The 27,494-nt window shown below is 40.4% G+C and overlaps 3 protein-coding genes across 3 annotated transcripts; all 3 read left to right on the forward strand.

Annotated features, from left to right (window-relative positions):
- The first annotated feature begins 3,572 nt into the window (after positions 1-3,572).
- Positions 3,573-4,896, forward strand: LOC133744366 (uncharacterized). The gene is made up of 3 exons (XM_062172491.1): positions 3,573-4,156; positions 4,243-4,320; positions 4,416-4,896. Exons 1-3 carry the CDS (start codon positions 3,869-3,871, stop codon positions 4,518-4,520), a joined length of 471 nt encoding a protein of 156 aa, XP_062028475.1. The 5' UTR covers positions 3,573-3,868; the 3' UTR covers positions 4,521-4,896.
- Positions 4,897-10,505: 5,609 nt separating this feature from the next.
- Positions 10,506-11,178, forward strand: LOC133727308 (uncharacterized). Its single transcript, XM_062154902.1, has one exon. It carries the CDS (start codon positions 10,539-10,541, stop codon positions 11,007-11,009), a length of 471 nt encoding a protein of 156 aa, XP_062010886.1. The 5' UTR covers positions 10,506-10,538; the 3' UTR covers positions 11,010-11,178.
- A 1,100-nt stretch (positions 11,179-12,278) lies between these two features.
- On the forward strand, positions 12,279-14,180 carry LOC133727310 (thioredoxin-like protein HCF164, chloroplastic). The gene is made up of 4 exons (XM_062154903.1): positions 12,279-12,547; positions 12,859-13,083; positions 13,268-13,371; positions 13,651-14,180. Exons 1-4 carry the CDS (start codon positions 12,374-12,376, stop codon positions 13,931-13,933), a joined length of 786 nt encoding a protein of 261 aa, XP_062010887.1. The 5' UTR covers positions 12,279-12,373; the 3' UTR covers positions 13,934-14,180.
- Positions 14,181-27,494: the final 13,314 nt, after the last annotated feature.

Raw genomic sequence — 27,494 nt, forward strand, 5'->3', positions numbered from 1 at the left:
TAATCGCGCTGAACCCAGAAATGAAAGAATCTTGCCTCCTCTCTGAACGCGACTCAACCCTCACCCAATACTGAATCGACATAATCCTCTGCTCAATCTTCTATAATCAGGGACGAAATCGTAACCCCATTCGTTCCCCAGATATTTCGAAGCCGTCGGAGGGGGGAAGTATCGAGGTGGCGACATGGTTGGGCACGACCCAGATCTGTGGGAACCTAGAACTGCAGAAGGAGACAACGTGGATATTCCTCATTATAGTGAGTATTTCATGTATTTCGGGTGACTGCTCTTCTTCGATTGTAACTGGAAAATGGGTATTTCTTTTGGTTTCCAGTTCTAGTGTTTCGAGGGAAAAATTAGGGGTTTGTTTATGCATTAGTTTGTGGGTTGTTTGTGAACTGATTTAGAAATGGTTGTGTTTTTGCAATGGCTGTTTCGATTTCTAGGGTTTGAATGAAAAAAATTGGGGGGTTTTTTCCGGAATTGGTTGTGGGTTGTTTGTGAACTGGTTTAGAAAGGGTTGGTTTCATGGGTTAGGAGTTATAAGGTGGAAAGGGAATTGGGAAATTTGATATTGTTTGCTGTTGCTTGCTTCAGTTCTAGTGTGTGTATGATATTTAAGTGAAGACTGAAATGTGAGTGGTTGTTGAGAAAGTTAGGCATGGCCTTTAATATTGCCAAGTTGTGGGTGAGTTAACTGGTTTTGGTTTTAATATGTTACAGAAAGTGGTCCAAAAGATGCGGTAAACTATGACTGCTTTTGTCTGTGTCTCCCATGTGCTTTGAAGAATGACTTTCTGGTCTCTCATGTGTAAACAATGACTTGTTTTGTCTGTGTCTCCCTCCCATGTGTGAAGAATGACTTTAAGACCTTAAGCACACTTTACTTTTAACTTTTTGTTTGTCTTGTACCTATTTATTGAGGCATCTTTTTGTTGACTGAAATGGATTATTTTTCTGGTTTACGGTTACCTGGTTTAGGGTTTATGACTAATGGTTTTCACAATCTTATTGCAGCTCACCCAGACCATTTCACAGTCAAGGTGTACCATGGAGGATGCATAAGGAATGAAAGTTATGTTGGAGGGAAAGTGGATTTTTATGATAACGTAGATAGAGATAGGATGTCACTGGTGGAGATAGATAATATGGTCAAGCAGCTGAATCCGGCTTATGCAGACCAAAGAATAGATTATTGGTACAAAGTTGGTAATGAAGAGGACACAATGATGAAGCTGGAAACAGATTTGGATGTGGTGATAATGTGTACAGCTGTACCAACCTTTAGGTTAGTGATATTGTATTTAGACCATATGGAGCTGCAAGGTGTATTCGGGGATGAAGATGATGACATCTTCATATATGAAGATTTCCTCTTTAGTGAAGGTAGGACCAGTGGTGTTGTTATAGAAGAACTACCTGATGAGCCTAGGAAGAAGCCAGGTGTTGTGATAAAGGAGCTATATGATGAGCCGGGGCCAACTAGAAGCAAAGGAATAGTGATTAGAGAGCTTGAGGACAATGTACCAACTCAAGCAAGCTGTGTTGGTGGTCTGGATCCAAAAGAAAAGGGGAAATAGAAGCTTTTGGAGTATCATCCAAGTGGAAATGAGCAAAGAAGATGTGAGCAAAGGTCAAGTGGATGGGGGCAGTCCAGTATGGGGCAAGGTCCGAGTAGTGTGGGCCAAGGGTCGAGTAGTGTGGATCAAACAAGTGGACTGGATGGGTTGATGCATGATGTGGATGTGATGGATTATTTGCAGTCCTATGGTGGTGGTTTGGATTTAGGAGATGAAGAAGCAGCTGAAAGTGAAAGAGGTAGTGATGATGTAGCAACAAGTGAGGATGGGGACTATGATCCTGAATTCGATGATGATGAATATGACCATTATGGAACTGATGAGGATGACTGGTTGGTGGAAGGTGAGATGGTAAAAGAGATGGAAGAGGGTAGAAGAAAAAAGGGTTTGAAGGCAGGAAACAGTAGTGGGGTAGGGCCAGGTGTGCAAGAGGAATTCCTGAACTTTTCTGATAATGAGGACATGTTTAGGGAAGAATATTCAGATGATGAGAGGTTGCAGCATGGCATTAATTCTAATGGGGAATTGGAAGATGTGGGAATTGAATTCAATCCGGCCACAGATATGAAACATCATGTCTTCAAGTTAAAAACGCAGTTTGCAACTATAAAAGTGTTAAGGGATGCCTTAAGGGAAATGGCCATTCAAGGTGGATGGGAGTATGTGTTCATAAAAAAATGACAAAACAAGGTTGAGGGTGGTATGCAAGGAGGAAAACTGCCCCTTTTTCTTATTTGCTTCGAAGATGCAACACGAAAGTACACTGATCATCAAGGAATATGTGGCTGAACACAAATGCACAAGAAAGTTCAATAACAACATGGTTAGGATGAGATACTTGACTGCAAAGTTCAAGGACCAAATAGCACTTAATCAAGAGATAAGTCCAAGTATTTCTGATCAGTCTCTAACTGCTGTCATTAGTTTACTTTTCTGGTTTATTTTGTAATTGCTGCTTTTGGTTGATGTTGCAGATTCCCTAGCAAAGACCATGTTAGCCACCATTAGAGCAAAGGTTTCAAGGTCAATGGCGTACCGAGCTAAAAGGACTGCTATGTTGGAAGTGGAAGGATCAATGAGAGAGCAGTATGCAAGGTTAAGGGATTATGGGAGAGAGCTTCAAAGGGTTGATTCAGGGACAACTATTGATATCAAATGTGACTACAACAATCCAGAAAAGAAACCTGTTTTTAGGAGGATGTACATTTGCTTGGGGGCATTCAAGAATGGTTTCAAGGCTGGGTGTAGATTAGTGATTGGGTTGGATGGAGCACACATAAAGAGTTGTTTTGGAGGTCAACTTCTGACTGCTGTAGCTTTGGATGCTAATAACACTTCATGGGTTGTGGGATATGCAATGGTAGAGATGGAAAGTAATTAAGGATTCTTGGATCTGGTTTCTTGAGCTGTTGGTGAAGGATTTGGATATTGACCATGAAGGAGCAGGCTGGACATTTATTTCAGATAAACAAAAAGGTTTGAAACCTGCTTTTGAGTTGGTTGTCCCAGCTGTCCGAATTAGATTTTGTGCAAGGCATTTGTGGACCAACTTTACCAAGCTGTTTCCTGGTAAAGTAATGAAAGATCATATGTGGAAGTGTGCAAAGGCAACGACTTTGCCTTACTTTCAGAAAGAAATGGAAGAGATGAAGTCCCTAGATCAGGACACCTATAACTGGTTGACAGGTATTGAGGCTGTTTTGTCTTAACCTATATTTAAATGACAATTATATGTGTATGTTTTAACATGGTTTTGATGTTGTATTCTAGCAGAACCCGAGAGGCCTCCTCAACATTGGTCTAGAGCATACTTCACAACTGGTAACGATTGTGATATCCTCATAAACAACATGTGTGAATGCTTTAACAGCTTTATTTTGGAGTCAAGAGGCAAGCCACCTTTGACTATGTTTGAAGAGATGAGGTGGAAGTTAATGAAGAGGAATCAGATTAGAAGGGATAAAATGGAGGCCTACCATGGAAATATATGCCCCAAGCCAAGGAATATTTTAGAGAAGAACAAGATCAAGGTTGCAACAGACTACATTGCAACATTCAATGGTGGTGACAGAGCATAAGTGGAGAATATTGAGGGATCCAAGAATGTTGTGGACCTCCTTGAGAGGACATGCAGTTGTAGGAGGTGGGATTTGACTTGAATCCCGTGTAAGCATGTCGTTGCTGCAATATATGGGAAGAGGGAAAACCCGGATGACTATGTGGCACCTTGCTACCTGAAGAAGACTTATTTGAGTATCTACAATCACCTAATACAGCCTGTGAATAGCATGGATATGTGGTCAACAAGTGAAGATCAAGCTATCTTACCTCCGCAATATTCAAGGCAGCCTGGGAGGCCAAAAACGAAGAGGATTAAGGATGCTTCAGAAAAAGAGATAAATGGAGGTACTAAACTTCGAAGAGTGCAAAGATCCTTGAGGTGTAGCAACTGTGGCCAAGTAGGACACAATCTGAAAACATGTCAGCGGCACTTGCCACCAAAGGAAAAGAAGGCTGCTGCTCTTTCTAAGAAGAGAAAAGTGAATGGTGAAGCAGGACAAGGTTCTGAAAATCAGGTATGTTGCACCATTACATTAGCAATTTATTTTTGTTAAGTGAACTACAAATTTAAATGTTATTGATATCGTTATTGTTGCTGCAGTCCAAGAAAGACAAAACAGGTCCCTTGACTGCAAATGAGTTGATGCAGAAAGCTAGAGAAAGAGCTGAATATCAAAGGGTAATATTACACTCTCAACAATTGTTTATTGGTTTTGTATTTGTCTACCCTACTTAATTGACTTGCTTATCTTGTTTATGTGTGTCCAGAAAAAGATGGCTGCATTGAAGGCATCAAGGTTGGCAGCAAACATGCCTGCTTCAACAAGGGGTAGGCCTAAGCCAGCTACAAGTGCTCCAACAAGCTCACGGCCTGCATAAGCTATACATCTGCCACCACTAATTCAAGGGCTCCACAAGCTTTTGGGAGATCAAGCAACAACGCTGCAGCACCAACAAGGTCATCTCAGAGGCTTAGACAAAACTCAGGTAAAGAACATGGAAAATAGTTGTGCAATTGGACAAAGTGTTAGCCTGCCCATCAGATCAATTTAGACATCCTTTTTTGTGCAACCTTTTGATGTGTCATTTGGTTGCTAGCTCTAATCTTTTGATTAGATGATTAGAGCTATATTAGATGCATACTTGAACAATTAATGAGGATGTAATGCTCTAATTTTTTGTTTTTGGTAAGTTAGAGCTTGGTTAATGGCTTGCTAATGCTGCAAAAACTATGTAGGGATTATGTTGCAATGGATTATTATGAATGGAATTGGATGGTATTCAAGTGTTGGAATTGCGGAAATGATGCTTCAAATTGTTCAGTTTTTGTGTGATTCATATTTACTGTTGAAAGTGTTGAGTTCATAATTGCAATTGTTAGATTTTTTTCAAAGTTCAATTTGTGGTATTTTGGGGTTTAGTGGGAAAATAGAATCAATTTTAGAGGGATTTGATTGATGGAGAAGGGGGAAAATGAAGGAAGGGTTATTCTGGACATTTTTCCAGTGACTTGGCATGCCAAGAGCTGAGTTGGCGTCTCATTTCCTGCCACGTGGGCCACTTAACGGCAGCAGTTAACGGAGATTGGACGGAATAGACCTATTGGTCAGAAATTGAGAGATGAGGGAGTAAACATGTGAAATTAAAAGCAGAGGGACTGAACTGATTTTTCCCTGAAAGTTCAGGGAGTAAACAGTATTTAACCCTAAAAAAAAAAAAAAAACTATTTGTAGCCTTTATTGTTATTTTGTCAATTAAAAAAAAAAATGGTTGCGTCCTCAACACCACGACACATATTCCTACAGCCTCGTTCACCTAGTCAGCTACTGACCAGGGATTATTTGCTCAATTGCCATTGGATTTGCTCAATCTTGATCCAAGGGCTGAGAAATATTTAGATAATTTGAATTAAAATTTATTAATTTTATATTATTTAATCATTCAATTACTTTCTTATCTCTTCTTGAAACCCAAAAATTGCAAACTCAGTTCTCATCCCGGCTCCGTTCTGGCCGAAGACCCAAGAACTTGCCTCCGCCGGAGACCCAAGCCAAGAATTTGCCTTTGCAGTCATCGTCGCCGGCGACCAAAACATCTGGCTCTCCACCTCCTATTTGCAGGACCCAGTTCTCATCCCAGCCCCGTTCAATCTCAAATCATATTCCCCAATTCCAAAATCCTAAAATCACCTTCCTCTCTTTCTCTTTTTCTCACTTCCAGGTACCCACTTTGCGTCTTTGAAATTCTGCGATTCTTTCGTCGCAAAATCTTCAACTTTTTATCACTTTTCATAACCTAGAAGCTCGATTCTTTGTGCTGATGGTCTTGGTTCTTCTCCAGTATTAGAAATTTGAGCTATTTGGGCAAATGGGTATGCTCTAATTTTTGGTGTTTCAATGGCAATCAAATCCTATGAGATGTTGGCTGAGCAATATATACTTGCTCTCAGACCCTTTTGCTCCTTACACATCTCTGCTTGTGGGGATTTTTGCTTGCAAATTGGTATGGTCAATTGGTCATGTTGTCTTTAACACTATGCTACTCTCTTTCAATGGAAGCCCATGTTGATCATGAATTTGCTACTCTGTTAACCGGGATGAGAAGGGTTCTGCAAATTTTATGGGTATCGAGAAGAAAAGAAGAGAAGACAATAATCAATTCGATTATTGAAGATAAGAAAGTAATTGAATGATTAAATAATATAAAAATAATAAATTTTAATTCAAATTATCTAAATATTTCTCAGCCCTTAGATCAAGATTGAGCAAATCCAATGGCAATTGAGCAAATAATCCCTGGTCAGCTAACAGGGCTGCGCATTCCTAATATGATATATATTTATTGGTGTGTAACTGTTAGGCCTCGTTTGGATGGCAGGAAATCATGATATGGAATGAGAATTAATTTCATTTTTCATTTAGAGGTGTCGTTTTTTTTTTTGAATAAGGGAATGATCTTTATTGATTGCAATTAGCATAGTATGGTACAATCAGATTTTAGGACATCAAGAATGCAATCTGGGGGTACATCAGTCCAAATTGCGCTATAGTTGTCTTCAAAGGCCAGACTAGCCAACCTATGAGCAACGTCATTACATGTCCTAGGTGCAAAACTGATTCGCACATCTGTTCGGGCACTTAATGCTTCCTGTATGTCATCAATAACAGCAGCAAACTCCACCATGACATACTGTGGATTAGCAATCTCTTTGGTTGCTTCGAGACTATCTGTTTCAAGCACCACTCCTGGAGTTTGGAATGACTGCAAGAACAAGAGACCTTGTTTTATTGCTAGCAGCTCTACCTGCTTCGCAGCAGCCACATGTGCTATCGGCAATGCAAATGCAGCTTTGAAATGTCCATGCTCATCTCTCAACACCCCACCAAGACCACCTCTGTGTTGATTGGGAATAAAGCTACCATCAACATTTAATTTCCAATTGCCATTAGTATCCGGGCACCATTTCTTTTGTGATTTTGCAGTTTTCAGCTGCGACTGCAGATTGGCCTTTTTGTATTCGTCCAGCCAAGACAATGCTCCAAAAACTATATCATTGGAAGTTTGAGCTATACCATGCCAAAACTTGGTATTTCGATTTTTCCACAGTGCCCATAAGATCATGATCAGTTTCTCAAAGGTGTCTTGCTACATACTAATCGCCTGTTCATAACACCAGTCCTTAAAAGTAGTAATTTGAGGTGGCGAGCATACCAAATTAAAGGGAGGAGCAGTAAGAATAGCCTTGGCTGTAGGGCAGTGGCAAAAGACATGCATAGTGTCTTCAAAACTGGCTGGACACAGTAAGCAAGTCGTGTCACCTTGGAAACCCTTCTTTAGAAGCGCTGCTTTCGTTGGTAAGAGGTTGTTGCAGGCCCTCCAGATGCAATTTTTAACTTTACCTGGGATTTTTGTTTGCCATAAACGCTTCCACAGAGGGCTGAAAGGGTCTCCATTGGATGTGGACGTGAGAACATGACTGAGGACCGTGTCACGATCTATCCAATATGCTGATTTTACCGTGAAGAAGCCATTTTTCTCTGGCCTCCAATACATACGGTCACGAATATGTCTTCGAGCCAGAGGTATACATAGGACTTTGTGAGCAATATCCTCAGGAAGAACTCGTCTCACAATACTATCTTTCCACGTTTTGGTAGATTCATCAATGAGGTCAGAGACCAAGTCCAACTCACAATCTCTTGGCTTGTGAATGAGATACTGGGGGCAATGAGGGATCCATCTGTCATGCCACAGCCTAATGTCTTTCCCATCACCCACATGCCATGCAATCCCCGCTTTCAGAATAGGTCTGCCTTGCAAAATACTTTTCCAAGAGAACGAAGGAGTATCTCCTAGCTCAGCCTCCCAAAAGTCTGTATGAGGATAATACCGAGCTTTAAAAACTTTAGCAACAAGAGAGTCTTGATTGGAGATTAATCTCCAACCTTGTTTAGCTAACATAGCTAAATTATAGGCATAAATGTTCTTAAACCCCATCCCTCCTTCATTCTTGGTAAGACACAGTCGTTCCCAACTCCTCCAATGAATTTTCTTCTTTTCCATAGTGTCTCCCCAGAAGAAAGAGGCACATAGCTGGTGAATGTCATCACATAAACCCTTGGGCAATAAGTAGCAATTCATGGCATACAAAGGCATAGTTTGTGCCACAGCCTTAATTAGAGTTTCCTTACCCGCCGAGCTCAGGATCTTTGCCTTCCAGTTGATAAGCTTCTTTGACAACTTTTCTTTGATGTATGCAAATTTTGCAGTCTTTGATTTACCCACCCTGAGCGGTAGCCCAAGATATTTGTCATGCTCCTTCTCGCATTTCACCTCTAGGATACTTGCTAACTCGAGCTGTTTTGAATGCTCAACATTTCTACTAAACACGACACTACTCTTCTGAAAATTCACTTTTTGACCCGAGGCCCTCTCATAAGTGTCCAGGATCTTCTTATATTGAATGCATTCCTCCTCAGTTGCAGTTCCAAAGAGAAAGCTATCATCTGCAAAGAACAAATGATGTAAGTGTGGTGCTTGTGGAGCCATTTTAAGTCCTGCAATACAACCTGTGTCAACTGCCTTAGTAATCAATGCAGATAAGCCTTCTGCACATAAAATAAACAGGTATGGAGATAGAGGATCTCCCTGTCGTATGCCTCAAGTGGGAGTAATTAAGGGAGAAGGCTCTCCCTGAAGGAGAAGGGAGTACTGAATTGAGGTAACACATCTCATGATCACTTGTACCCATTGTGGGTGAAAACCCAGCTTGTTAAGCATTGCTTCCAGAAAACTCCATTCCAATCTGTCATAGGCCTTACTAATATCCAACTTGAGGGAGAAGAAGCCCGTCTCTTGAGAACGCAAATGATGCATAAACTGTGCCGTTTTCGTGGCTACTAAGGTATTGTCAGATATCAGTCTTCCTGGCACATAAGCACTTTGTAACGGTGATATGATCTCCGGCAGCCAATACTTCAGCCTGTTTGCCACCACTTTGGAACTAATTCTACAAATCACGTTACATAAGGCAATAGGTCTAAAATGCATTGCAGCTTTAGGATCTTGGATTTTTGGAATAAGACAAACATGAGTATAATTTGCCTCCAACCACATATCCCCATTCATAAGAAGATTTCGAACAGCATTGCACACGTCAAAACTCACCACATGCCAATATTTTTGATAAAAGAAAGGTGTCATACCGTCCGGGCCGGGACTTTTGGACGGATGCATTTGGAAGAGTGCTTTCCGAATTTCTTCATCCAAGTAGGGTTATAACAAGGTGATGAACATTTTAAAGGATGCATTTTAGAGGTGTCGTTTGGTTGTAATAGAGATTGGAAAGAAAATAAAAAATGACATTGGACTGGAAATTGACTCCCTCATATGTAAAACCTGAATATGATTTACCTAGTCAGGGGTGGTATTCTAACTCCATTTTTCATTGTCAAAGGCAAAATTACATAAATTATTCCTCTAAAAAATTTTGTACTCTGCTGCCAATATTCAATATAAGTTGATGTCATTTTTATAACTTACCAGACACTTCAATAGAAATGAAAAATTAATTCCAGAACCCACATGGAAATATCAAAACCTATTTTATTCCATATCGGTTTGGGAAAGAAAATAAATCATTTTCCTATTTTGACATTCCTGCTATCCAAACAGGGTCTTAATGACATCCATGAACCGAATAGGCCTAATTCCTAACCAAACCTGCACTTTAGACATGCGCGCTACGTTGAAAAAGTAAGAAAATCCGAGTATCAAGATGGTGACGAGGTCATAACATTAAGGGCACGTTTACTTACTTGGAATGGAATTGAATGTAATGGAATGATTACGGAGTAAAAATACTCCTGTGTTTACGAACACATAAAGGAATCAGAATGATTCCAGGTAAAAGAATTTCTGTGTTTACTTACACATGAAGGAATGAGAATTGGTGTAGGTCCCACCTATTTATCAGGAATCGATTCCTGAATACTCAGGAATTCGATTACGAAGGGGGGAGATGGGTTTAGGAATCATTCATCCGGAATCAATACCGATTCCTTTCTTCTCCCATTCCACTTGTCTCCGATTCATGATTATTTTCCATTCCAAGTAAGTAAACGTGCCATAAGATGAATCATTTGCTCCTCTTGGACACCATATCTCAAAATAACCAAATTACATGTAAAGACAATTCACCCTCACACTCATGACTTGAAAACACCGAAGTTAATCGCATCTCTCGTATTCTCATGTGAATACTGAATACTTCTCAAAAGAAAGAAAATCCCAATGCGCTTCGTTTGGGACACACTGCAAGGGCACTCTCGTCATTTACCGATTCCTTTTGAAATAAAAACAAAGCAAATTTGCTGGAAGATTAGAATTCTCAAAGACATGGCTGCGAGAGCTCCGTCAGCTGTAGTAGGCCAAGTGCTCTCACTCCGCCACCCCGTCCGCAATGCCCACCGTGCCTCCTCCCCCGCGCCGCCACGTGGGGCCGCATTTCCCGGGCGGAGGGACCTGGTGCTTCTCTCGCTGACGTGGACGGCCTCGGCTGCTGTGGCGGCGGCCCCGGCAAAAGCGGAGGACATCGGGCTGTTCGGGATACGAAAGAAGCTGAAGGAGGCGGAGAGAGAAACAGAAGTGATAGTGAAGGAAGGGTTCGAGGCGGCGGAGAAGGGCATAGAAACGGCGGAGAAGGGGTTAGAAACGGCTGAGAAGGGCGTAGAAGCGGCGGAGAAGGGGATCGAAACGGTGGCGGGATTTGGCGGGTTGGCGCAGGCGGGTCTGGTGGCGGGAGCCGAGGTTTTGGGGGTCGTGGTTGCCAGCTCCGTCGTCAATGCTATTTTGCGACCGGAAAATTGATTACCGGCGGTGGAAATCTCGGTTTAATTTGAGCTCTGTAAGACTTTGTAATGGTTTAAGTAAGAGTATAGTAGTGATTATTTGGGTTCTTAATTAGCTAGTTAAATCTGCTTTTGTAAACTTTCCCAGTTGTTTTATATCGTGAATTCGTGATCGAGCTTTTAATTTACGCCATCAATTTGATCAATTCAGCTTCGTCACGCCTGCAATTTGTATGTACGGCGTTTTTATGTGACACGACGGAGGACGAGGACCATAGCTTTTTATACTTCATATCCTAAGCAAAATATAAAACTTTCGAAATAAGAGCAACTTGAAGAAATATCTAAGAAATCAGCTCTACATTTTCAAGTGAAAGTCCAATGGTAATAGTTTAGCGTCTAATAATTTTTTTTCGAAAATGTCAAGGTGTTTTTTCGGTAAATAAAGATTGTGGTGTCTCATAAGTCATAATAAGCTTGATTCTGTATATCAAATAATTTTAATTATGTTATCTTTGTTTATAATGAAATTATTGTAGTAAGTCATTTTGAGCAACTACGAGTATCATAAGTTCCAAATAGCATTTTCCACTACAGTTTAAGTGGTAAATGGTGTTCTTTTTTTATACCCTTGAATCCACAAGTACCAACAGAGGATCAAGAAATTACTCGACTCCGTACATCTGTAACAGTCACGCGCGTAGGGAGTATAGGGCCAGAAGGGTCAGTTCAAATTTTTCATTCTGACCGTTGATTTGGTTGAACTTTCCATATAGATAGATGTTATAATACTTTAATGACCCTCCTAGGACTTATTTGGCTTAATCAGCTTTATCTTATCTCTTTAATTTCCATTTTTACTATTTGATGCTTTCCTCTTTTAATCTCTATTAATGCAAAGGGAATCACAATTAATATTCTCCAATAAATCAGTCTAATTGCCAAACAAATGATTTGTCATGTAATTTATCAAGGTATAAGGTAATCATGTAAAGATTTCATTACATGAACAATGTGTTAGTAAACGGTTTTTTTTTCAATGTAATAGCTTGTTTATTTTTTGACCCTCCTAGATAAAATTTCTAGCTACGCCACTGATAACAGTTACAATAGTATTTTTGAAACTTACTTGAACATGAATAACTAATAATTTATCGAAAAAGTTATATGCATATCACTCCAAAATTGTTATTGCTGTTAACTAGACGTAATGAAATGCAGTTATTAGAAATTAGAGGCATACGTTCTTGGAGATTCTAGCTATGTGACAAATCACTTGAAAAGTCTTTAACACTAAACTGTCATCTATCTCTATAATTAACACTATTCAACTTAAAACTCCGTCCGTTATTCAACCGAACTATCCATATCCGCAAATCTGCAATGGCTCGCTTGGCTTCAAACCCCGTCGGACTCCATAGATTCCGGCCATGTTTCCGAACTGCTCAACTTCCCCAACAACTCAGAGCCTTCATTCCCTCCCGAACCAACGACCACCGCAGATTTCAGACCGTTGCTTGCCAGAAAACCCCAAATCCCAGTGAGCCTTCCACCTCGGTATGCTTCATTTTTCATCTCAACTTTTGGAGGATTAAACGCTTCTCCTTTTAGTAAGTTGCATATTTTTTATACTGGGTTTGAGCTGTTAAAGTCTTTGATATAGAAAATTATGCTCATTTGTGAAGAAAAATGATAATCTGTACCCATTATTAGTTTTTAAAAAAAGTTTCCATTTTTGTATCTGTGTTTTACCTGAATTAGTAATCTGATTCATGAACTGCTGGCCAAATGTCTTGTTCAAATAATCTTTACGAGTTTACTATATATGTGAGTGAGTGGTGTTATCTTGATCAACTATTCTGATTCAGGAAAAGTCGCCGCCTGTTGAGCCAGTTTCTGGTAATGAAGTGAGTAGCACGGTTATGAGTAGTTCCTCGACAGACCCTGGCATTCCGGAATTTCCAAACAAAAATACCAACAGGCAAGTAGCAGTGGTTTCTACTCTTGCGGCATTAGCACTTTTCTTATCAGGACGGCTCGATTTTGGTGTTTCTTTAAAGGACCTAACTGTTGCTGCATTACCTTACGAAGAGGTTCGTCCAATTACTTTTTCTTTTACAATGTGTAGCTTAACAGGTGTGTGTAGGCTATATTTTTGTTTTCCAGCGTATACATGCATATTAGTACTGAAGTCTGTACATACTACATAGTCTTTGACTAGATGTCCTTGCTGTTATTTGCTTATGATAAATCTTTTTGTGTTTTATGGGTGATTAGGCTCTCTCGAATGGCAAGCCTACTGTTGTTGAGTTCTATGCTGATTGGTGTGAAGTATGCAGGGAATTAGCTCCAGATGTCTACAAAGTTGAGCAGCAGTATAAGTATGATCTTCAAGTACTAACTTGTTATTAGTCATAGATGCATCATCTCTACTACAGCACTAATTTAAGGAATGCCTTCTTTCATTTTAGTCTAGCTAGACCAATTTTGCTTACTTATCTGTTTGGAATGTTTAAGATTCTCTAGATTTCTAAGAGCTTCATTGTCATCAGTTGTCAATGCTCAGACATCCCTTACATGCATGTTTGCCTCTTACAGTACAGTTTCTTATTCTATATAGATCGTCTGTCATTTTCATATTCACCACTTCTTTTACTCAGGGGTCGTGTAAATTTTGTTATGCTCAATGTTGATAACACAAAGTGGGAACAGGAGCTTGATGAGTTTGGTGTTGAGGGTATTCCACACTTTGCATTCCTAGATAAAGAGGGAAATGAAGAGGGCAATGTTACTGGCAGGCTCCCAGAAAAGTACTTGCGTGAGAATGTGGATGCCCTCTCCCGCGGAGAAGCTTCCATACCTCATGCCCGTGTAGTGGGGCAATATTCCAGTGCTGAAAACAGAAAGGTTCACCAAGTTGTGGATCCAAGAAGTCATGGATAGGTGCTAACTTCTTTTGGGGAGAAGTCATCATGTTGTTAAAAGAATTACATCAGAGAGGTAATCATCCATTCATCCTCCATATGATATAATCTTCTAATTGTAAGCAAGTTTACGTATATAAATCAGAAACAGTAAGCTTTTCAAATTGGAGAATCTCATTAGACCTCCCATGCTATTTAATCTTTGTAAGCTGCACTTAACAAAGGAATATGAGTTTTAAATTTCTGAACTGCTGGATTTCACGTTATCGATCGAGTGTCAACATATTTTCAACGGGAGTGTCTGCTGCAAACCTAAACAAGCATGACATTGAAGCTAATACTGACTACAGCTCAATATAAAGCAATCTCTTCAATGATTTACTTCACTGGAATTCAAAAAGTAGCTTATACTTCAAGTGTCATTGAAGAGATTGCTTTATATTGAGCTGTACATCTGGTTTAATGAAAGACAACCTGTTGGTGAGTACAAAGTTAAATATCTACCGTTTATATGACTCAGATGAACAAAATAAACAACATTAATTTATTTTATTTGAATTTAGAGAAACAATACAAGTCTCTTGATCTATATTGTTTCTGACTGGCTAGCTAGCTAAGGTCCGGGACGCAATATTTATTACAATTTTCTTCGAGAGTATAGTAATTTTCCAAGCCTTTGAGAGTACAACAGTAGTAACAACGTCCTTCACCACACCGATATTCGCAAAGATGTGTTTTATTGATGTTCTTAAATGGATGATCTTGATAATTTGCCAGGAATGGTTGTTTATATAGGGAAAAAGTCAGGAATGGTCACTGAGTTTTGACATATTCGACACTTAACTCACTGTATTTTCAACAATATCACATAACTCACTCAATTTTAAAACCGTCTATCACATAACTCACTACCGTCTACATGGTCATATTTTAAAGGGTATTTTCGTCTCTTCACTATCTTAAACCTTTATCTTATTTTTTTCTTTAAACATTTTTTTCTTCTCTCTCTCTTTTCTTTCTTATCTTCTTCTTCCCTCTCTCTCCTCCCACCTTTTCTCTCTCTGAAACTCCTTCACTTTCTCTCTCTAAAACTCATCCTCACTCTCCGGAAGGTTCTACACCTCCCACTCCTCCTCCACCGACTTCGCCTCCTCCACTTCCAGCTTCTCCACCCCCTCCGCCGGCGATTTCTTCACACGCGTCGCCTCTCCCCCGCACGTGAGCCTCGCCAGATCCTCCCCGTCGGCTCAGTCCGTCCGGCTCTCTCTCCACGACCGCCCTACCTCCCCCAGCCGCTCCATCTCCGTCTCGCCCCACACCCACAACAATATACTTGTCTAATGAATCTGTTGTAATTTGGTGCACAACAACCATACCCAGAAAGCATGAATAAGGGAGGGGGCGGGGGAAAGAAAGAAGAAGATCTGAGGACACAACACCCAAAGGAAAAAAAAAAAAAAAAAAACAAACAAACAAACAGTGATTTAACGGAAAATTAACCCAAAAAAAAAAAAGAGAACACAACACCCAAACAGTGATTTAACGGATAATAAACGTTGTTAGACGATAGTGAGTTATGTGATAGACGGTTTCAAAATTGAGTGAGTTATGTGATATTGTTGAAAATACAGTGAGTTAAGTGTCGAATATGTCAAAACTCAGTGACCATTCCTGATATTTTCCCGTTTATATAACAAAACAAATGATCAATGAGATACGATGAGTATGTGAAATACATGTATGCAAATAATCCAATAATTATCTAATAATAATTACTTTCTAATTAGAAAGAATTTTCAATAACGTTTAATTCAGTGAATACGTGAATACATTTAATTCCCTTACTGAAGTTTTTTTTTTTTGAGTTGAAAAGGTCACACTTTTATAAATTTCAGCAAGCAGTACAATAACGACTTGCCCATAGGGCCGTTAGAAGAAGCCATTACATAGAGCACACTATACTAGCACACCCCTCACACAAGCATACTACTCAGCACACCCACCTTTTTTGATTAAGCGCAAAATCAAGAGAACACAGTTGCCCCAAGAACAAATAAAAATAACCAAGAAGCAACCTGTCCCTTGTCGATCTCTTCTACTCAATAAAAGAAAAAGGACCTAACATCCTTTTGTTAAAAAGAATGCAGGCCCAAAACTAAACCAAAATCTAAACAATTAGGAACCAAAAAGGCCCAAAACCACCCCTTAGAAAGGCCCAAACCCCAACATGGGGCCCATGAACTACAACCTAGGAGAACCCTAGCAAACATGACGAACGCAGCCCCTGCCATGCCGCCAAGCTCAGCCCCTGCAACGCCGCTGCCACAGGTCACGCCTCTGTCGCCCATACCAGTAGCACTTTTGTCTATATAACCGACAATAGCAATCCCACCGCAAACCAGACCCTACCTTGTCATCTTCCACAGCAGCACCTCTCCCACCAGTACTCGACACTATCAAAACCCCACGCAGAACCTGATCCCAGCCTTCAGCGTCGACACCCAATCAGGACATCAACCCAATGCAATCACTACCACCATCCACGGGACGACCATCGAGTCCCTCCCTTGCAGCCATCCTCAACAGAGAGCCCACATCACTAGCATACCGATCCCACCTCAGATCGATCCCAGAACCACCATCACCATAGCAAGTGCCGGTGACGAGAAAAATGAGGCAGCAGCCTAGGAGAAAGGAGCCCCATCGAGTAGTCTTGCCGGCACCACCAAGAATTAGACTAGAGAAAGGCGAAAGGACACCCGTCGTAGTCAATAACACAAGACCACCACCACCCGAAGATAACCGCTGTCGAGAAACCTCCCTTGCGGGAGTCAGAGAAGAGAGCATATTTTCCCCTTAGAGTTCCCCTTATTGAAGTTAATTTGTTGCCAAATTATATATAATATTACTAAAATTATTTATAATATGACTAAAATGTAAATTTAGCAACTCTTTTGAAAATGCTTTGACCTCATCAGTAGTCGTTACAACTAATCAATAATGTTTTGAATTAGAAAAATTTTAAATACACTCCCTCAATTACTGCCTCATTTTTTCATCAAACTTCCATCTATACCCCTCCTCATTAAATAAATAAATGAGAAAAATTTAAAAAAAAAATTAGGTCAGCTTTGTATCATAAATTTTTATTTAATACATTCTTTTACTATAATTGATTTATTATGGAATAATTGCTAATTAATTCGAGGACATATCAGTATGATAGTTACTAATTACTTTTCTTCTTTTTTTACATCAATGAAGTTGGTATATATATAGCTAGGCTAGAAGATTGAATAACTTAACTTTTTACCTCTGTTGTTATTCAAGTTGAAAAACATGATGCCTCTAAGACTTTAAAAGATTAAATATATGCCAATATCTTCATGATCAATATAGTCATAGCCAATATTAAAATCGGTAAAGAATGAGCCATAGTTGTTCTTTTGCAAACGCGCGAAGTGATTGATGATGATGTATTCATGTATCTAAGATATATTTGATAGTTTTATAATCTCTTTTGATATGTTTCAACCAATATGCTTCCTAATTCTTCATATGGACTTAATTATTTCATCTGTCATTGACGTTCACGTATGATATTGAAAAGAGGTCGATTGTATCTTGAAGACAAAGAGAAAATTTTAAACCTATAAGAATATTTAATTAATAATTTGATATATAAAGCATTTAATTCTGATTTTATATCTGTAGAATCTTCTTTATTTTTATTTATTTTGTAATGAAGAGGGGTATAGTTGGAAGTTTGATGACAAAAAATATAGAGAGTGTGCATTAAGTAACTGGGGGTATGTATATAAAAATTCTCTTTAAATTAATGTATTACAGTCATTTTTTTAATTTTTTATGACAAAGTTATTACACACAATGCATCCAATTCCCCTTTAATTACACAATTAAATATCAATTTAGTTTACATGCTCTGTTGAAGTTAATTTGTTGCAAAATTAGTTATAATATTACTAATTAAAAGGAAAAATAGCTAAATTACACCCTGACTTTTTTCATGACTGTCAATTTACCCCTTGAAATTTCAATTTTGATTATTTACACCTTACTTTTCTAATTGTTGCTGATTTACACCATACCGTTAACTTTTAGACTTTCCATCCAATTTTTCTGTTAATTTGATTAGCACATGAGGGGTATTTTTGTCTTTTCATTTACCACCCGAAAAAATTTGAGCAAACCAACACTAACGTACGTACAAAAATAATTAACACGAGGGTATTGAGTTATTGACCAAGAATCCTCCTGTTAACGTTAGTGATCCGTGAGATCTCTAGTTAGCTTTAAAGAGAGAGAGAGAGAGAGAGAACGACACAAGAAGTATAGTGGTTCATTTCCCGCCTTAGCGGGAAACTACGTCCACTTGAATGTTTAACTAGTGTGTTCGGGCCTTGCGGCCCAAAGGGATTACATAGTGTGTTGTAATGGAGTTGGTTGTGGAATGTCTATCTAAGTGGGAGGAGAGTTCCTTTTATAGGTGAAGGAAGCCATCTCCTTTACATTGTTTTCGATGTGGGACAAGAACTCACTATTCTAGTATAGAAATGCATATTGTGGAGGCAACTTGGCAAGGCCGGAAAGGTGGCTTCCCGGCGACGGATTTGCGACTTCCGGATACCGTAGCGTAGCTTGAACATAGGGCTACAAGATGCAAGTAGCGGTTGGGCCTCACCATGGCTTGTGGGTGTCCCAAAGAGGGTGTTACTTATGCTTGGTGATGTAGTAAATACTCCATATTATTGGAGGTATGTACACCTCCTTACTTATCTGGTTAGTCAGTCTCCACAACCCAATTCCTCACCACCATCATCATTCCTGGCTCCTGTCTTTTTCACAGTGGCCAAGCAAGTACCAATTCAATCCTAGACAGATTCTACTAGGCTGGGATTGATTTGGTAGCAATCCCTCCTTAATTATTATGAAGTAATTCATAAGATCATATCGAAGCAAAGTTAGCGCAACATAGTAAATTGAATTGGGTAAGTCTCCACTGCAACTGGTTTTCTATCTATCTATATATAGTTATATATCGATAATGAGGGGAAATGACTCCAATTGGTTCTCAAGATGGGAAGAACAACTCCCATCTCCTGAGGAGCTTATGCCCTTATCCCAAACCCATCAGAGTTGCAACAATGTACCATATGGAAGAGCAATTAATGCTGCAGCCATATCTGCAGTGATCGAATTTTGTTTTTTCTTGTTGGCCATCAAGGAATATTACTTGGTTGATCGAAGAGAATTATGTTTTTTTTTTTTTTTTTTTTTACAATAAGCATCTAGAGTACGTCTCAAAATGATATAAGGAGTCTCTACAAAATACATGTATTCAAACAAGCATCAAATAGCAAAGAGTGCAGTATTGGCTACCCCATTTACTTTGACATAGCGGTGACATACCGGAAAGATAACTCGATTACAATGAAGCATAATTACTAAAAACGCAGCTTTCAGACTATGTTGTCGCCGGTGAAGAAATCTGACTACAGTCAGTTTCATCCTACCACTAAGAGGATGCGACCATTTAATAATAGAACGCCGCCTCGCTATGCCAGACAAGGCACTTAGAGTGCACACACATGCGTGCACTTAGCCCGACTAGCCTTATTTGTCTACCATTTAGAGAATTATGTGCTTTTGATGTTGGAAAATCGAGGGTTTCAGTTTTAGGGTTGATATTTTTGTTTTGGACAAAATACTGTTTACTCCCTATACTTATAAGGTCTCGACATTTCGGTCCCTGACGTTTCAATTTCACCTAAATACTCTCTAAATCTCTAATTTCACACAAAAGGTCCTTGCCGTCAATTCTCCATTATTTTGCTGACGTGGCATCCCTTTCAGACCAAAATGTCTATTTTACCCTCACATACTCTTTTTTATTTTTATTTTTTTCTTTCTTTTTTTTGTTTTTTCTTTCTTTTTTTTGTTTTTTCTTTTCATTTCATTTCTTTTTCTTCCAGCTCTCTTTCCTCATCTCTTTATCTCTCTCCTCCTTCTGCCTCCAAAGAAGAAGCAGCCGCAGCAGCAGCCTAAGAGGCGAAGCTGCAAACTCCAACCGGCCTCGTCAAGCCAGAAGCTAGCCTCAGCCCAATTCAAAAACCTAGCGTCCTCCATCTGACATTCCGATAAACCTGAGTTAGATAGAGATACAAATCATACATAAACACCACAGCATCTTGCTTTGTTCTCTATGGTGGTGCTCTGTTCAAATTTCAAATTGGTGTTGGTAACGACTGATAGAGAGAGAAAGGTTTGCACAGTTTTGGCACCAGCTAGTAACTTGAGGAAGAAAGGGAGGTGGAAGGTGAATTGATTTGGTTTGGGTGTACTTCGATCTGGTTTGGAGCCACTATATGGAGAGGGGTGGTGGTGCTTGCTGGCATGATAGGGATGATGGATGGATGGTGGGATGGCCAACACTTGCTTGGGTTTGAGATGAGGATGGAGAAGAGAGGGGGGGGGGGGGGGGGAAGAAGAAGAGGTTAAAAGGAAAAAGAGAGAAAAAAAGGAGACCGACCTCTCCCCAACCCGTTTTGTAACAACAGGCGATCCGAAAATTTCTCCGTCTTTTGGCCACAGGCTGTACGATGCGTATCTCGGTAGTCTTTGTTTCGAAGTACCGGTGACTGTAGCAGGATGAAGCCCGAAAAGTTTATGGATTCGCCGGCGGGTTATCCGATTCAGGCCAAATCACGGTGCCGCACCTATATTAGAGTCTTCCTCTCGACCTCGCCGATCTATCTATGGTGTTCATTTGTTCAGATGATGATCCAAGTGAAAGAATCGAAAGGGGGAGGCTTTTGGGTTTTTAAGGCGAGTTTCCTTACTTTTCGACGGCTCCGGCTCCGGCTATGAACGGCGACGAACAATGCATCACACTCCATCGCCTCATCGAGCTCTACATACTGGTACTCTTATTTTTCACTTTCAGTTGGGTTTGCAAGAATTGAGGTTTTGGGGTTTTTGAGGTTATTACGGGTTCATTATTGGCAGTAACGATTTTGAAGTTCTTTGATTAGTTTTTTTATTACAGATAAACCTTATAGCATGATTCTGATTATTGGTTATGTTTGAATTCAAAATTGGAGAACTCAGATGATCTCTGTACGCAATAGTTGATGAAAGCAAGACAATACTATTGTTGTGGTTTGTGTGGTTTTGATCTTATTTCTAAAGCCTGAATGATGGAAAAAAAAAAAGAAAAAAAGAGAGAACAAATAAATAAATAATAAAAAAAGAGCAGGTGAGGGTATAATAGTCATTTCAGTGTGAAAGGAATGCCACGTCAGCAAGGTAACATAATTTTTGAAGAAGAATTGACGGCATGGACATTTTGTGTGAAATTATAAAGTTTAGGGAGTATCTAGGTGAAATTGAAACATCGAGACCCTTATAAGTATAAGGAATAAACAGTATTTTGTCTTCTTTTGTTTCTTGTCAAAGTGTTAAGAGTAAAAAAGACAAAAACAAAAAAAATCCTCTTGTTATTTATTTTTGTACATGCTGATATTCCTGCGGTGTTGGTTTAGTAAAATTTTTATTTTTGGGTGGTAGTTGAAAAGACGAAAATGTCTCTCACATGCTAATTAAGTTAACGGGAAAATTGGATGGAAAGTCTAAAAGTTAACGGTAGGGTGTAAATCAGCAATAATTAAAAAAATTAGGGTGTAAATAATCAAAATTGAAATGTCATGGGGTAAATCGAAAATCATGAGAAAAATAAGGAGGTAATTTGCCTATTTTGTCTTACTAAAATGTTAATTTAGCAACTCTTTTGAACATACTTTGGTCTCTTAGTTAGTCGTTACAGCTAATCAATAATATTTTGAATTAAAGTGGGATTCAAATTTGCTCACCACTTAAATATTGGTGGTGGTATCACCCCTCAATAAACACATGACATGTGTATCACCCCTCAATATCCAGCCATCCACTGTATGTACTAAATGCTCCGTATCCTCTGCCCAATTCTATCAAACCCTAGCCGCCATGGCTGGGGATCTAAGCAACGCCGGTCGGCGCTATCACCAAGCGGAATCTCCCTCTCCGCCTCTCGCTGCCTCATCGCGGAAACCCAACGACGATGTCGTTCGATGATCTCTCAATTGGAATTCCTCTCCACAGTTTGTGGGGGGAGAGGGGGTTTTGCAGTAGCCGGACTCTTGCGCTGGAGTCTCGTGATTGGGAAGGATTTCGATCAAGATCCAGATCAGATCCGACCGAGCAGGGCAAGGCTTAAGGCTGGTATGAAGCTGGCAGCATTGGTGAGGATGCCAGAAACGCAGATGCAAATGGTCCAATCATGGCAGAGAAGAGGTTTCAGTTCCCAATGGACGACGGCGACGGGCCTCGTGTCAGTTACAGCGGTGGAGGCGGCGCGAAGCTGGGTACTTCCAGGTGTGCCGGCTATGGCGTTTGGCAACAAAGCAGGGGCCGATGCTGGTTGTTTGGGATACAGACCTTGCGTGCTCCCATTTACACCCCGAGCGGCATTCCGGTTTGTGGGTGTTGTGACGGGGGTGGCAAAGGCTTGGACGTTGGTGACCGAAGTCGAGCTGAGCCTATGCTCGATCAAAACTGGTCTGATGGGTCAGAGTGGATCGACAAGGGGTATGGCGAGGCTCGCGGCGGCGAACGGAGGTGAACTGGAGAGGCGAAGGCGCTTCTGGATGTTGATCGTCGATCACCGGAACCAAGCTTCAGGGACTGTGAGTGTGAACGGTGCAATAGTGGGCCAACCCAATCTGGGTTGGGTGTCAAGATCAGTTTTGTGGCCCAAGTCTTGTTTTAGGCCTAATTCTGTTTGGGTGTCCAAACAAAGTTGGGTTCAATTCTTGGGCTCTGGATCTATATGGTTTCGAATTTGGGACCCGGGAGGATGGAGCCAACTAAACCTCGTTGTCCTTACTTGGATAATAAGGAGAAATTTTAATTTTTTGTCGAACTCTGCCTATTTACTATGTCCTAGTTTTGTCATAGTTATAGGTTTGCTTATAATAAGTGAGCACTGGTTGTCTAATGGGTGGTGCTAGCATACCACGTCCTAAACTTGCCCTAGAGTTGGCGAGGGAAGGTATGTATCCGTGTCATTCTGGCTTGAGATTAATGGAATTGATTACCTTGAGATAAAAAAAAAAATATATTTTGAATTAAAATGTATTACGGATTTACATCAAATTCTTTTTATGACAAAGTTATTATAGTCAAAACGTTTAATTCTCTTTTAATTATTATTTTTTTGGTCTAGATTCTCTTTTATTACACAACTACGTTTTATTATCCTTGACCATGGATTTGACTCCAACAAGTTGTTATAAAAACCTCAACAAGCTTCATAGCATACCAAAGTTCAATCAATTTCTTCTCTCACAGACAAATCATGGCGACCGGTAAAGTAATGAAATTAGAGTTACCTATCTTTTGCATCGTCTTCATAACCCTCTTGATTCTAACTCAGTGTATGTTCTTCTTCTTCTTGATTTTTCAGAAAAATTTAATTTTTCCTGTTTGTAATTTTTTTTTTTTTTTGATACAACGCAAACAGGCAGTGGTGAGAGTAATATTGCTGGGGCAACTGGTAAACTGTCGAGGGTTGATAAAATTCATGTTTGCGCTCCAAAATGTAAACCACCAGGAAGTTGCTGGTGCTGTTATCTCCCGGGTAAATTTGGCTGCCATGCTACTGAAGACGAGTGTACTTACGGTTGTCGTCCCGATAACTAGCCAACCACAAACAACACAGATCAAGAGACTTGCATTATTTCAGTTTTCAAATGTATTGCAAAACCAGAAATAATCATATGTATAAATGAAATAAATGTTTTGCCAACACATTTCTGCTCCAAATTTTATTCTTGTTTTAATTTGCTTTTAGTTTATCGCAGCAGCTAGTTTATTCGGGTAAGGATCTTCCGGTTTTTTTTTGAGTAAAAATAACAAACCCTTGTCTATCCCTTAGTCGGTAACAGTGCTACCCGCGACACTACACCTGGCTAGAAATTTGTAGATCAAACACAATATCACCATATTGAAATAGTACGGCCTTTATTACCCTTTATCTGTACCATATTGAGCAGGTTGTGATATAAACAAAAGGATAATAATATAGGAGGGTAATAATTGGAGGCCAAATATAAGGCCTGAGAATTCGGCATAGATCATGGGGAAATGATCATTTACCCAATTTCAGCTTAAAAATTGCCCACTTGCTCCACTAACAGTTTTTTAACCCCTCTCCTCTTCCTCGAGAAACCCTAACACCCAAGACCGGTTCCTTTCCGAGTGATAACTCGAGCTCGTCCGGCGGCGACCCGACCAGTGTGGGCCTCCGGCCTCGCCGGCGTTGGGATCTGCTGCCGGACGGGTCTTCGACCCGATTTGTCTCATGAGGGCTCCATGGGTGGTTAAGCTCGAGGTAGGTCCAGGCGGCTTGCGGCTTGTGCTCTTGACCGGCGGCGTGACTGTGCTAATCAAGACCGGTGTCTGGTTCTGAATCGGTGGTGGTGCAGACAGGGGGATGCTAGACCGACGCGATTCAGAGTTGGGCCTTCACGACGGCGTGCGCTGGGATGGCGTGGTGCGCAGCGGTTCGGGTCACAACGGCGGATGGTCGCGGTGGAAGGTCGCGGCGGGTGGTCGTGGTGGCCTAAATCGAGGCGGCAAGGGCCATGGCAGTGCAGGTCGGGCGGAGTCGCCGGGCGAGTGACGTACGACATGTTGTCTGGGATGATGGGCTGGGGCCAAGGCTGCTTAATGGGCTCTGGAGTTGGATTACCATTTTGGATGCTCTTGGGCCTACAAATTGGGGCTGGGGTGTTTTCCCTAGGCCCATCTATATGTTTTTAGTTTATCTATTTACAATAATTCCTTGTATTATGAAACTAGGCATTTTTATGCTCTATGTCTCTATAGCGTCTCTGGAGTAGTACCGAAGGAGGTTATCCGCTATTTCTACGTCTTAGAATGTATAATGAGTAGGACTATATGTATGTACCACCTGTGGGTACTACCACTAGCTTCTTGTCTGTCTATCAGCGGAAGGGTGCCTATTCTGACTTGTGAGGAATATAAATGTTGAATTTCATTCAAAAAAACAGTTTTTTAACCCCATTTACCCAAAACACTCTAAGAGATTATTTCCCTAATACCCAATTAATTCTTTTTTTATTCTTTTTATTTATTTTTGGGACTTTTTTGACCTCTCCTTCTTTCTCACTTAGAGAGAAAAGTCATCCTCCACCATGCTGTGCTCCGGTGACCGGAATCCGGAGTCCGCAGTTGGAATCCGGCGACCGGAATCCGGAATCCGGCGACCGGAATCCGGAATCCGGCTACCGGACTGCTGACCGGATTCCGGCGTCTAAATTTATTGCCCCCTAATAATACCCAGTTACCATATTATTGCCCCCAATACTCATATTATTGCCCCCCAATACTCATATTATTGCCTCCAACAATCATATTATTGCCCTCCAATGAATTGCATAAACTCTCAAAACCAAAATGAATACGTTACAGGCACAATTGATCAATTTATATACATATTATTGCCCCTCAATACTCATATTATTGCCTCCTAATAATCATATTATTTCCCCTAATAAACATATTATTGCCATCCAATAATCATATTATTGCCCATCGGTGAATTGCATAAACTCCCAAAATCAAAATAAATACACTTCAGGCACAATTGATCAATTTATATGTTCAATTTTACACACACACACACACACACACACACACACACACATATATATATATATATATATATATATAATAATAATAATAATAATAATTAAAAAAAATTCTTCCCGGCGGCCTACCCATCAGATCGTCCTTCGTCTCCGCCAGCCCATAAGGAACTGCAGCACCGCCTCCCCTTCACCGGAGTCATCTGCAGCACCAATCACCTGCAGCACCGATCCCAACCGCCTGCATTCCGGCCTTTGATCCAGCCTCCTTACCGAAGCCTCCCAGCCTTTGATCTAGCCTCCACCCGCGCCTAGTCCCCCTCCCGCTCGCACAGCAGCATCCCATCGTCCTCCTACCCACGCGGCCGGCACACCCGCGCCGGCCAATCCGCGCAGCCCACAACACAGATCCCAACACAGATCGCTGCAGAATCCGGCAGCCCTGCCCCGCCGCCTGCGTAACACAGCACACCCACATCTTGCGCAGCCCAACGCCTGCCCATCCCAGCGCCACCCCGCCTGCGCACGCTGCCACAGAGAGGGAGAGAGAGAGAGAATGGGGGATGAGAGAGAAAGAGCAGATCGGGGAGAGTGGAGAGAGACAAGGAGATGCACATGTAATTAAATAATTGAGTTAAGGGCAAAACTGTACTTAAATATTAATTGGGTAAATGGGAGTAAAAAACTCTTAGTGGAGTAAGTGAGAGTATATTGGTCCAAATTTGGGTAAGTGATCACGGCCCCTAGATCTTATGTGGTATATCAAGGTTACCATATTTTGACACCTCAATTATCCTTTTACAAATATATTTTCTTTTTTAAGATGTTTTATTTAAATTTTACAAGCAAGATTAGCCTGAAGCCTTAGTAAACAAGGGGAACAAACGAGTTATCCTTATGAAAAGGCCAAGGTGCTTTCTACACAGAAAAGAGCCTCGGTAACTTTTTGACTTTCTTATGTTATTATGGTATTTCTTATGTTATCTTCAAATTAGGTAGTAAAAGTTGAAAATAAGAATTCAATGGGTTTTGAATGCTTCAATAATATTTACCCCCAAAGAATAGGGTTTATAAAGTGATACAAGAGTAATCCTAATAGGAAACGATCTCCTACAATTATACAGAGAGACGTAATCTATACGTATAAGGAAAGTAAATATTTACAGAATATTCTACACTGCCCCTCAAGTTGGTGCATAGATGTCAATCATGCCCAACTTGTCAATCGAGTTGTCAAACACTTTCCTTGACACTCCTTTCGTAAGAACATCTGCTAATTGATCTTCTGTATACACAAAAGGAAAACGAATAATTTTCCTGTCAAGATTTTCCTTAATGAAATGTCGATCTACTTCCACATGCTTAGTTCGGTCATGCTGAATAGGATTGCGAGCAATTTCAATAGCAGATGTGCTATCACAATGTAGGTCTATAGATTTCTTGAGTTTAAAACCCAAATCTTTCAACACATTACGAATCCACAACATCTCACACACTCCATGTGCCATACCTTGGCACTCAGCTTCAGCACTTGACCTAGCAACAACCTTTTGTTTCTTGTTGCGCCAAGTCACCAGGTTTCCTCCAACAAATGTAAAATAACCAGATGTGGACCGTCTATCTGTTTTATCACCAGCCCAGTCTGCATCCGTGTACCCCACAACTTCCAACTCACCCCCTTTTTCAAACAACAAACCTCTTCCAGGTGCCATCTTAAGGTATCTCAAAATACGATATACTGCATCCATATGTTCTTCACTAGGACAATGCATAAACTGACTAACCACACTTACAACATAAGCAATATCAGGCCTAGTATGAGAAAGATAAATAAGCCTTCCTACTAGACGTTGG

Source organism: Rosa rugosa, chromosome 1 (assembly GCF_958449725.1).
Source record: "Rosa rugosa chromosome 1, drRosRugo1.1, whole genome shotgun sequence".
Classification (NCBI taxonomy): Eukaryota; Viridiplantae; Streptophyta; class Magnoliopsida; order Rosales; family Rosaceae; genus Rosa; species Rosa rugosa.

Excerpts from the sequence above, each read along its gene's own strand:
- LOC133744366 (XM_062172491.1), top strand. The coding sequence starts at position 3,869 with ATGGATATGTGGTCAACAAGTGAAGATCAAGCTATCTTACCTCCGCAA. Across the intron at positions 4,157-4,242 it reads GACAAGGTTCTGAAAATCAG|TCCAAGAAAGACAAAACAGG; the intron begins GTATGTTGCACC and ends TTGTTGCTGCAG. Across the intron at positions 4,321-4,415 it reads AAAGAGCTGAATATCAAAGG|ATGGCTGCATTGAAGGCATC; the intron begins GTAATATTACAC and ends GTCCAGAAAAAG.
- LOC133727308 (XM_062154902.1), top strand. The coding sequence starts at position 10,539 with ATGGCTGCGAGAGCTCCGTCAGCTGTAGTAGGCCAAGTGCTCTCACTC.
- LOC133727310 (XM_062154903.1), top strand. The coding sequence starts at position 12,374 with ATGGCTCGCTTGGCTTCAAACCCCGTCGGACTCCATAGATTCCGGCCA. Across the intron at positions 13,084-13,267 it reads CTGCATTACCTTACGAAGAG|GCTCTCTCGAATGGCAAGCC; the intron begins GTTCGTCCAATT and ends ATGGGTGATTAG. Across the intron at positions 13,372-13,650 it reads AAAGTTGAGCAGCAGTATAA|GGGTCGTGTAAATTTTGTTA; the intron begins GTATGATCTTCA and ends TCTTTTACTCAG.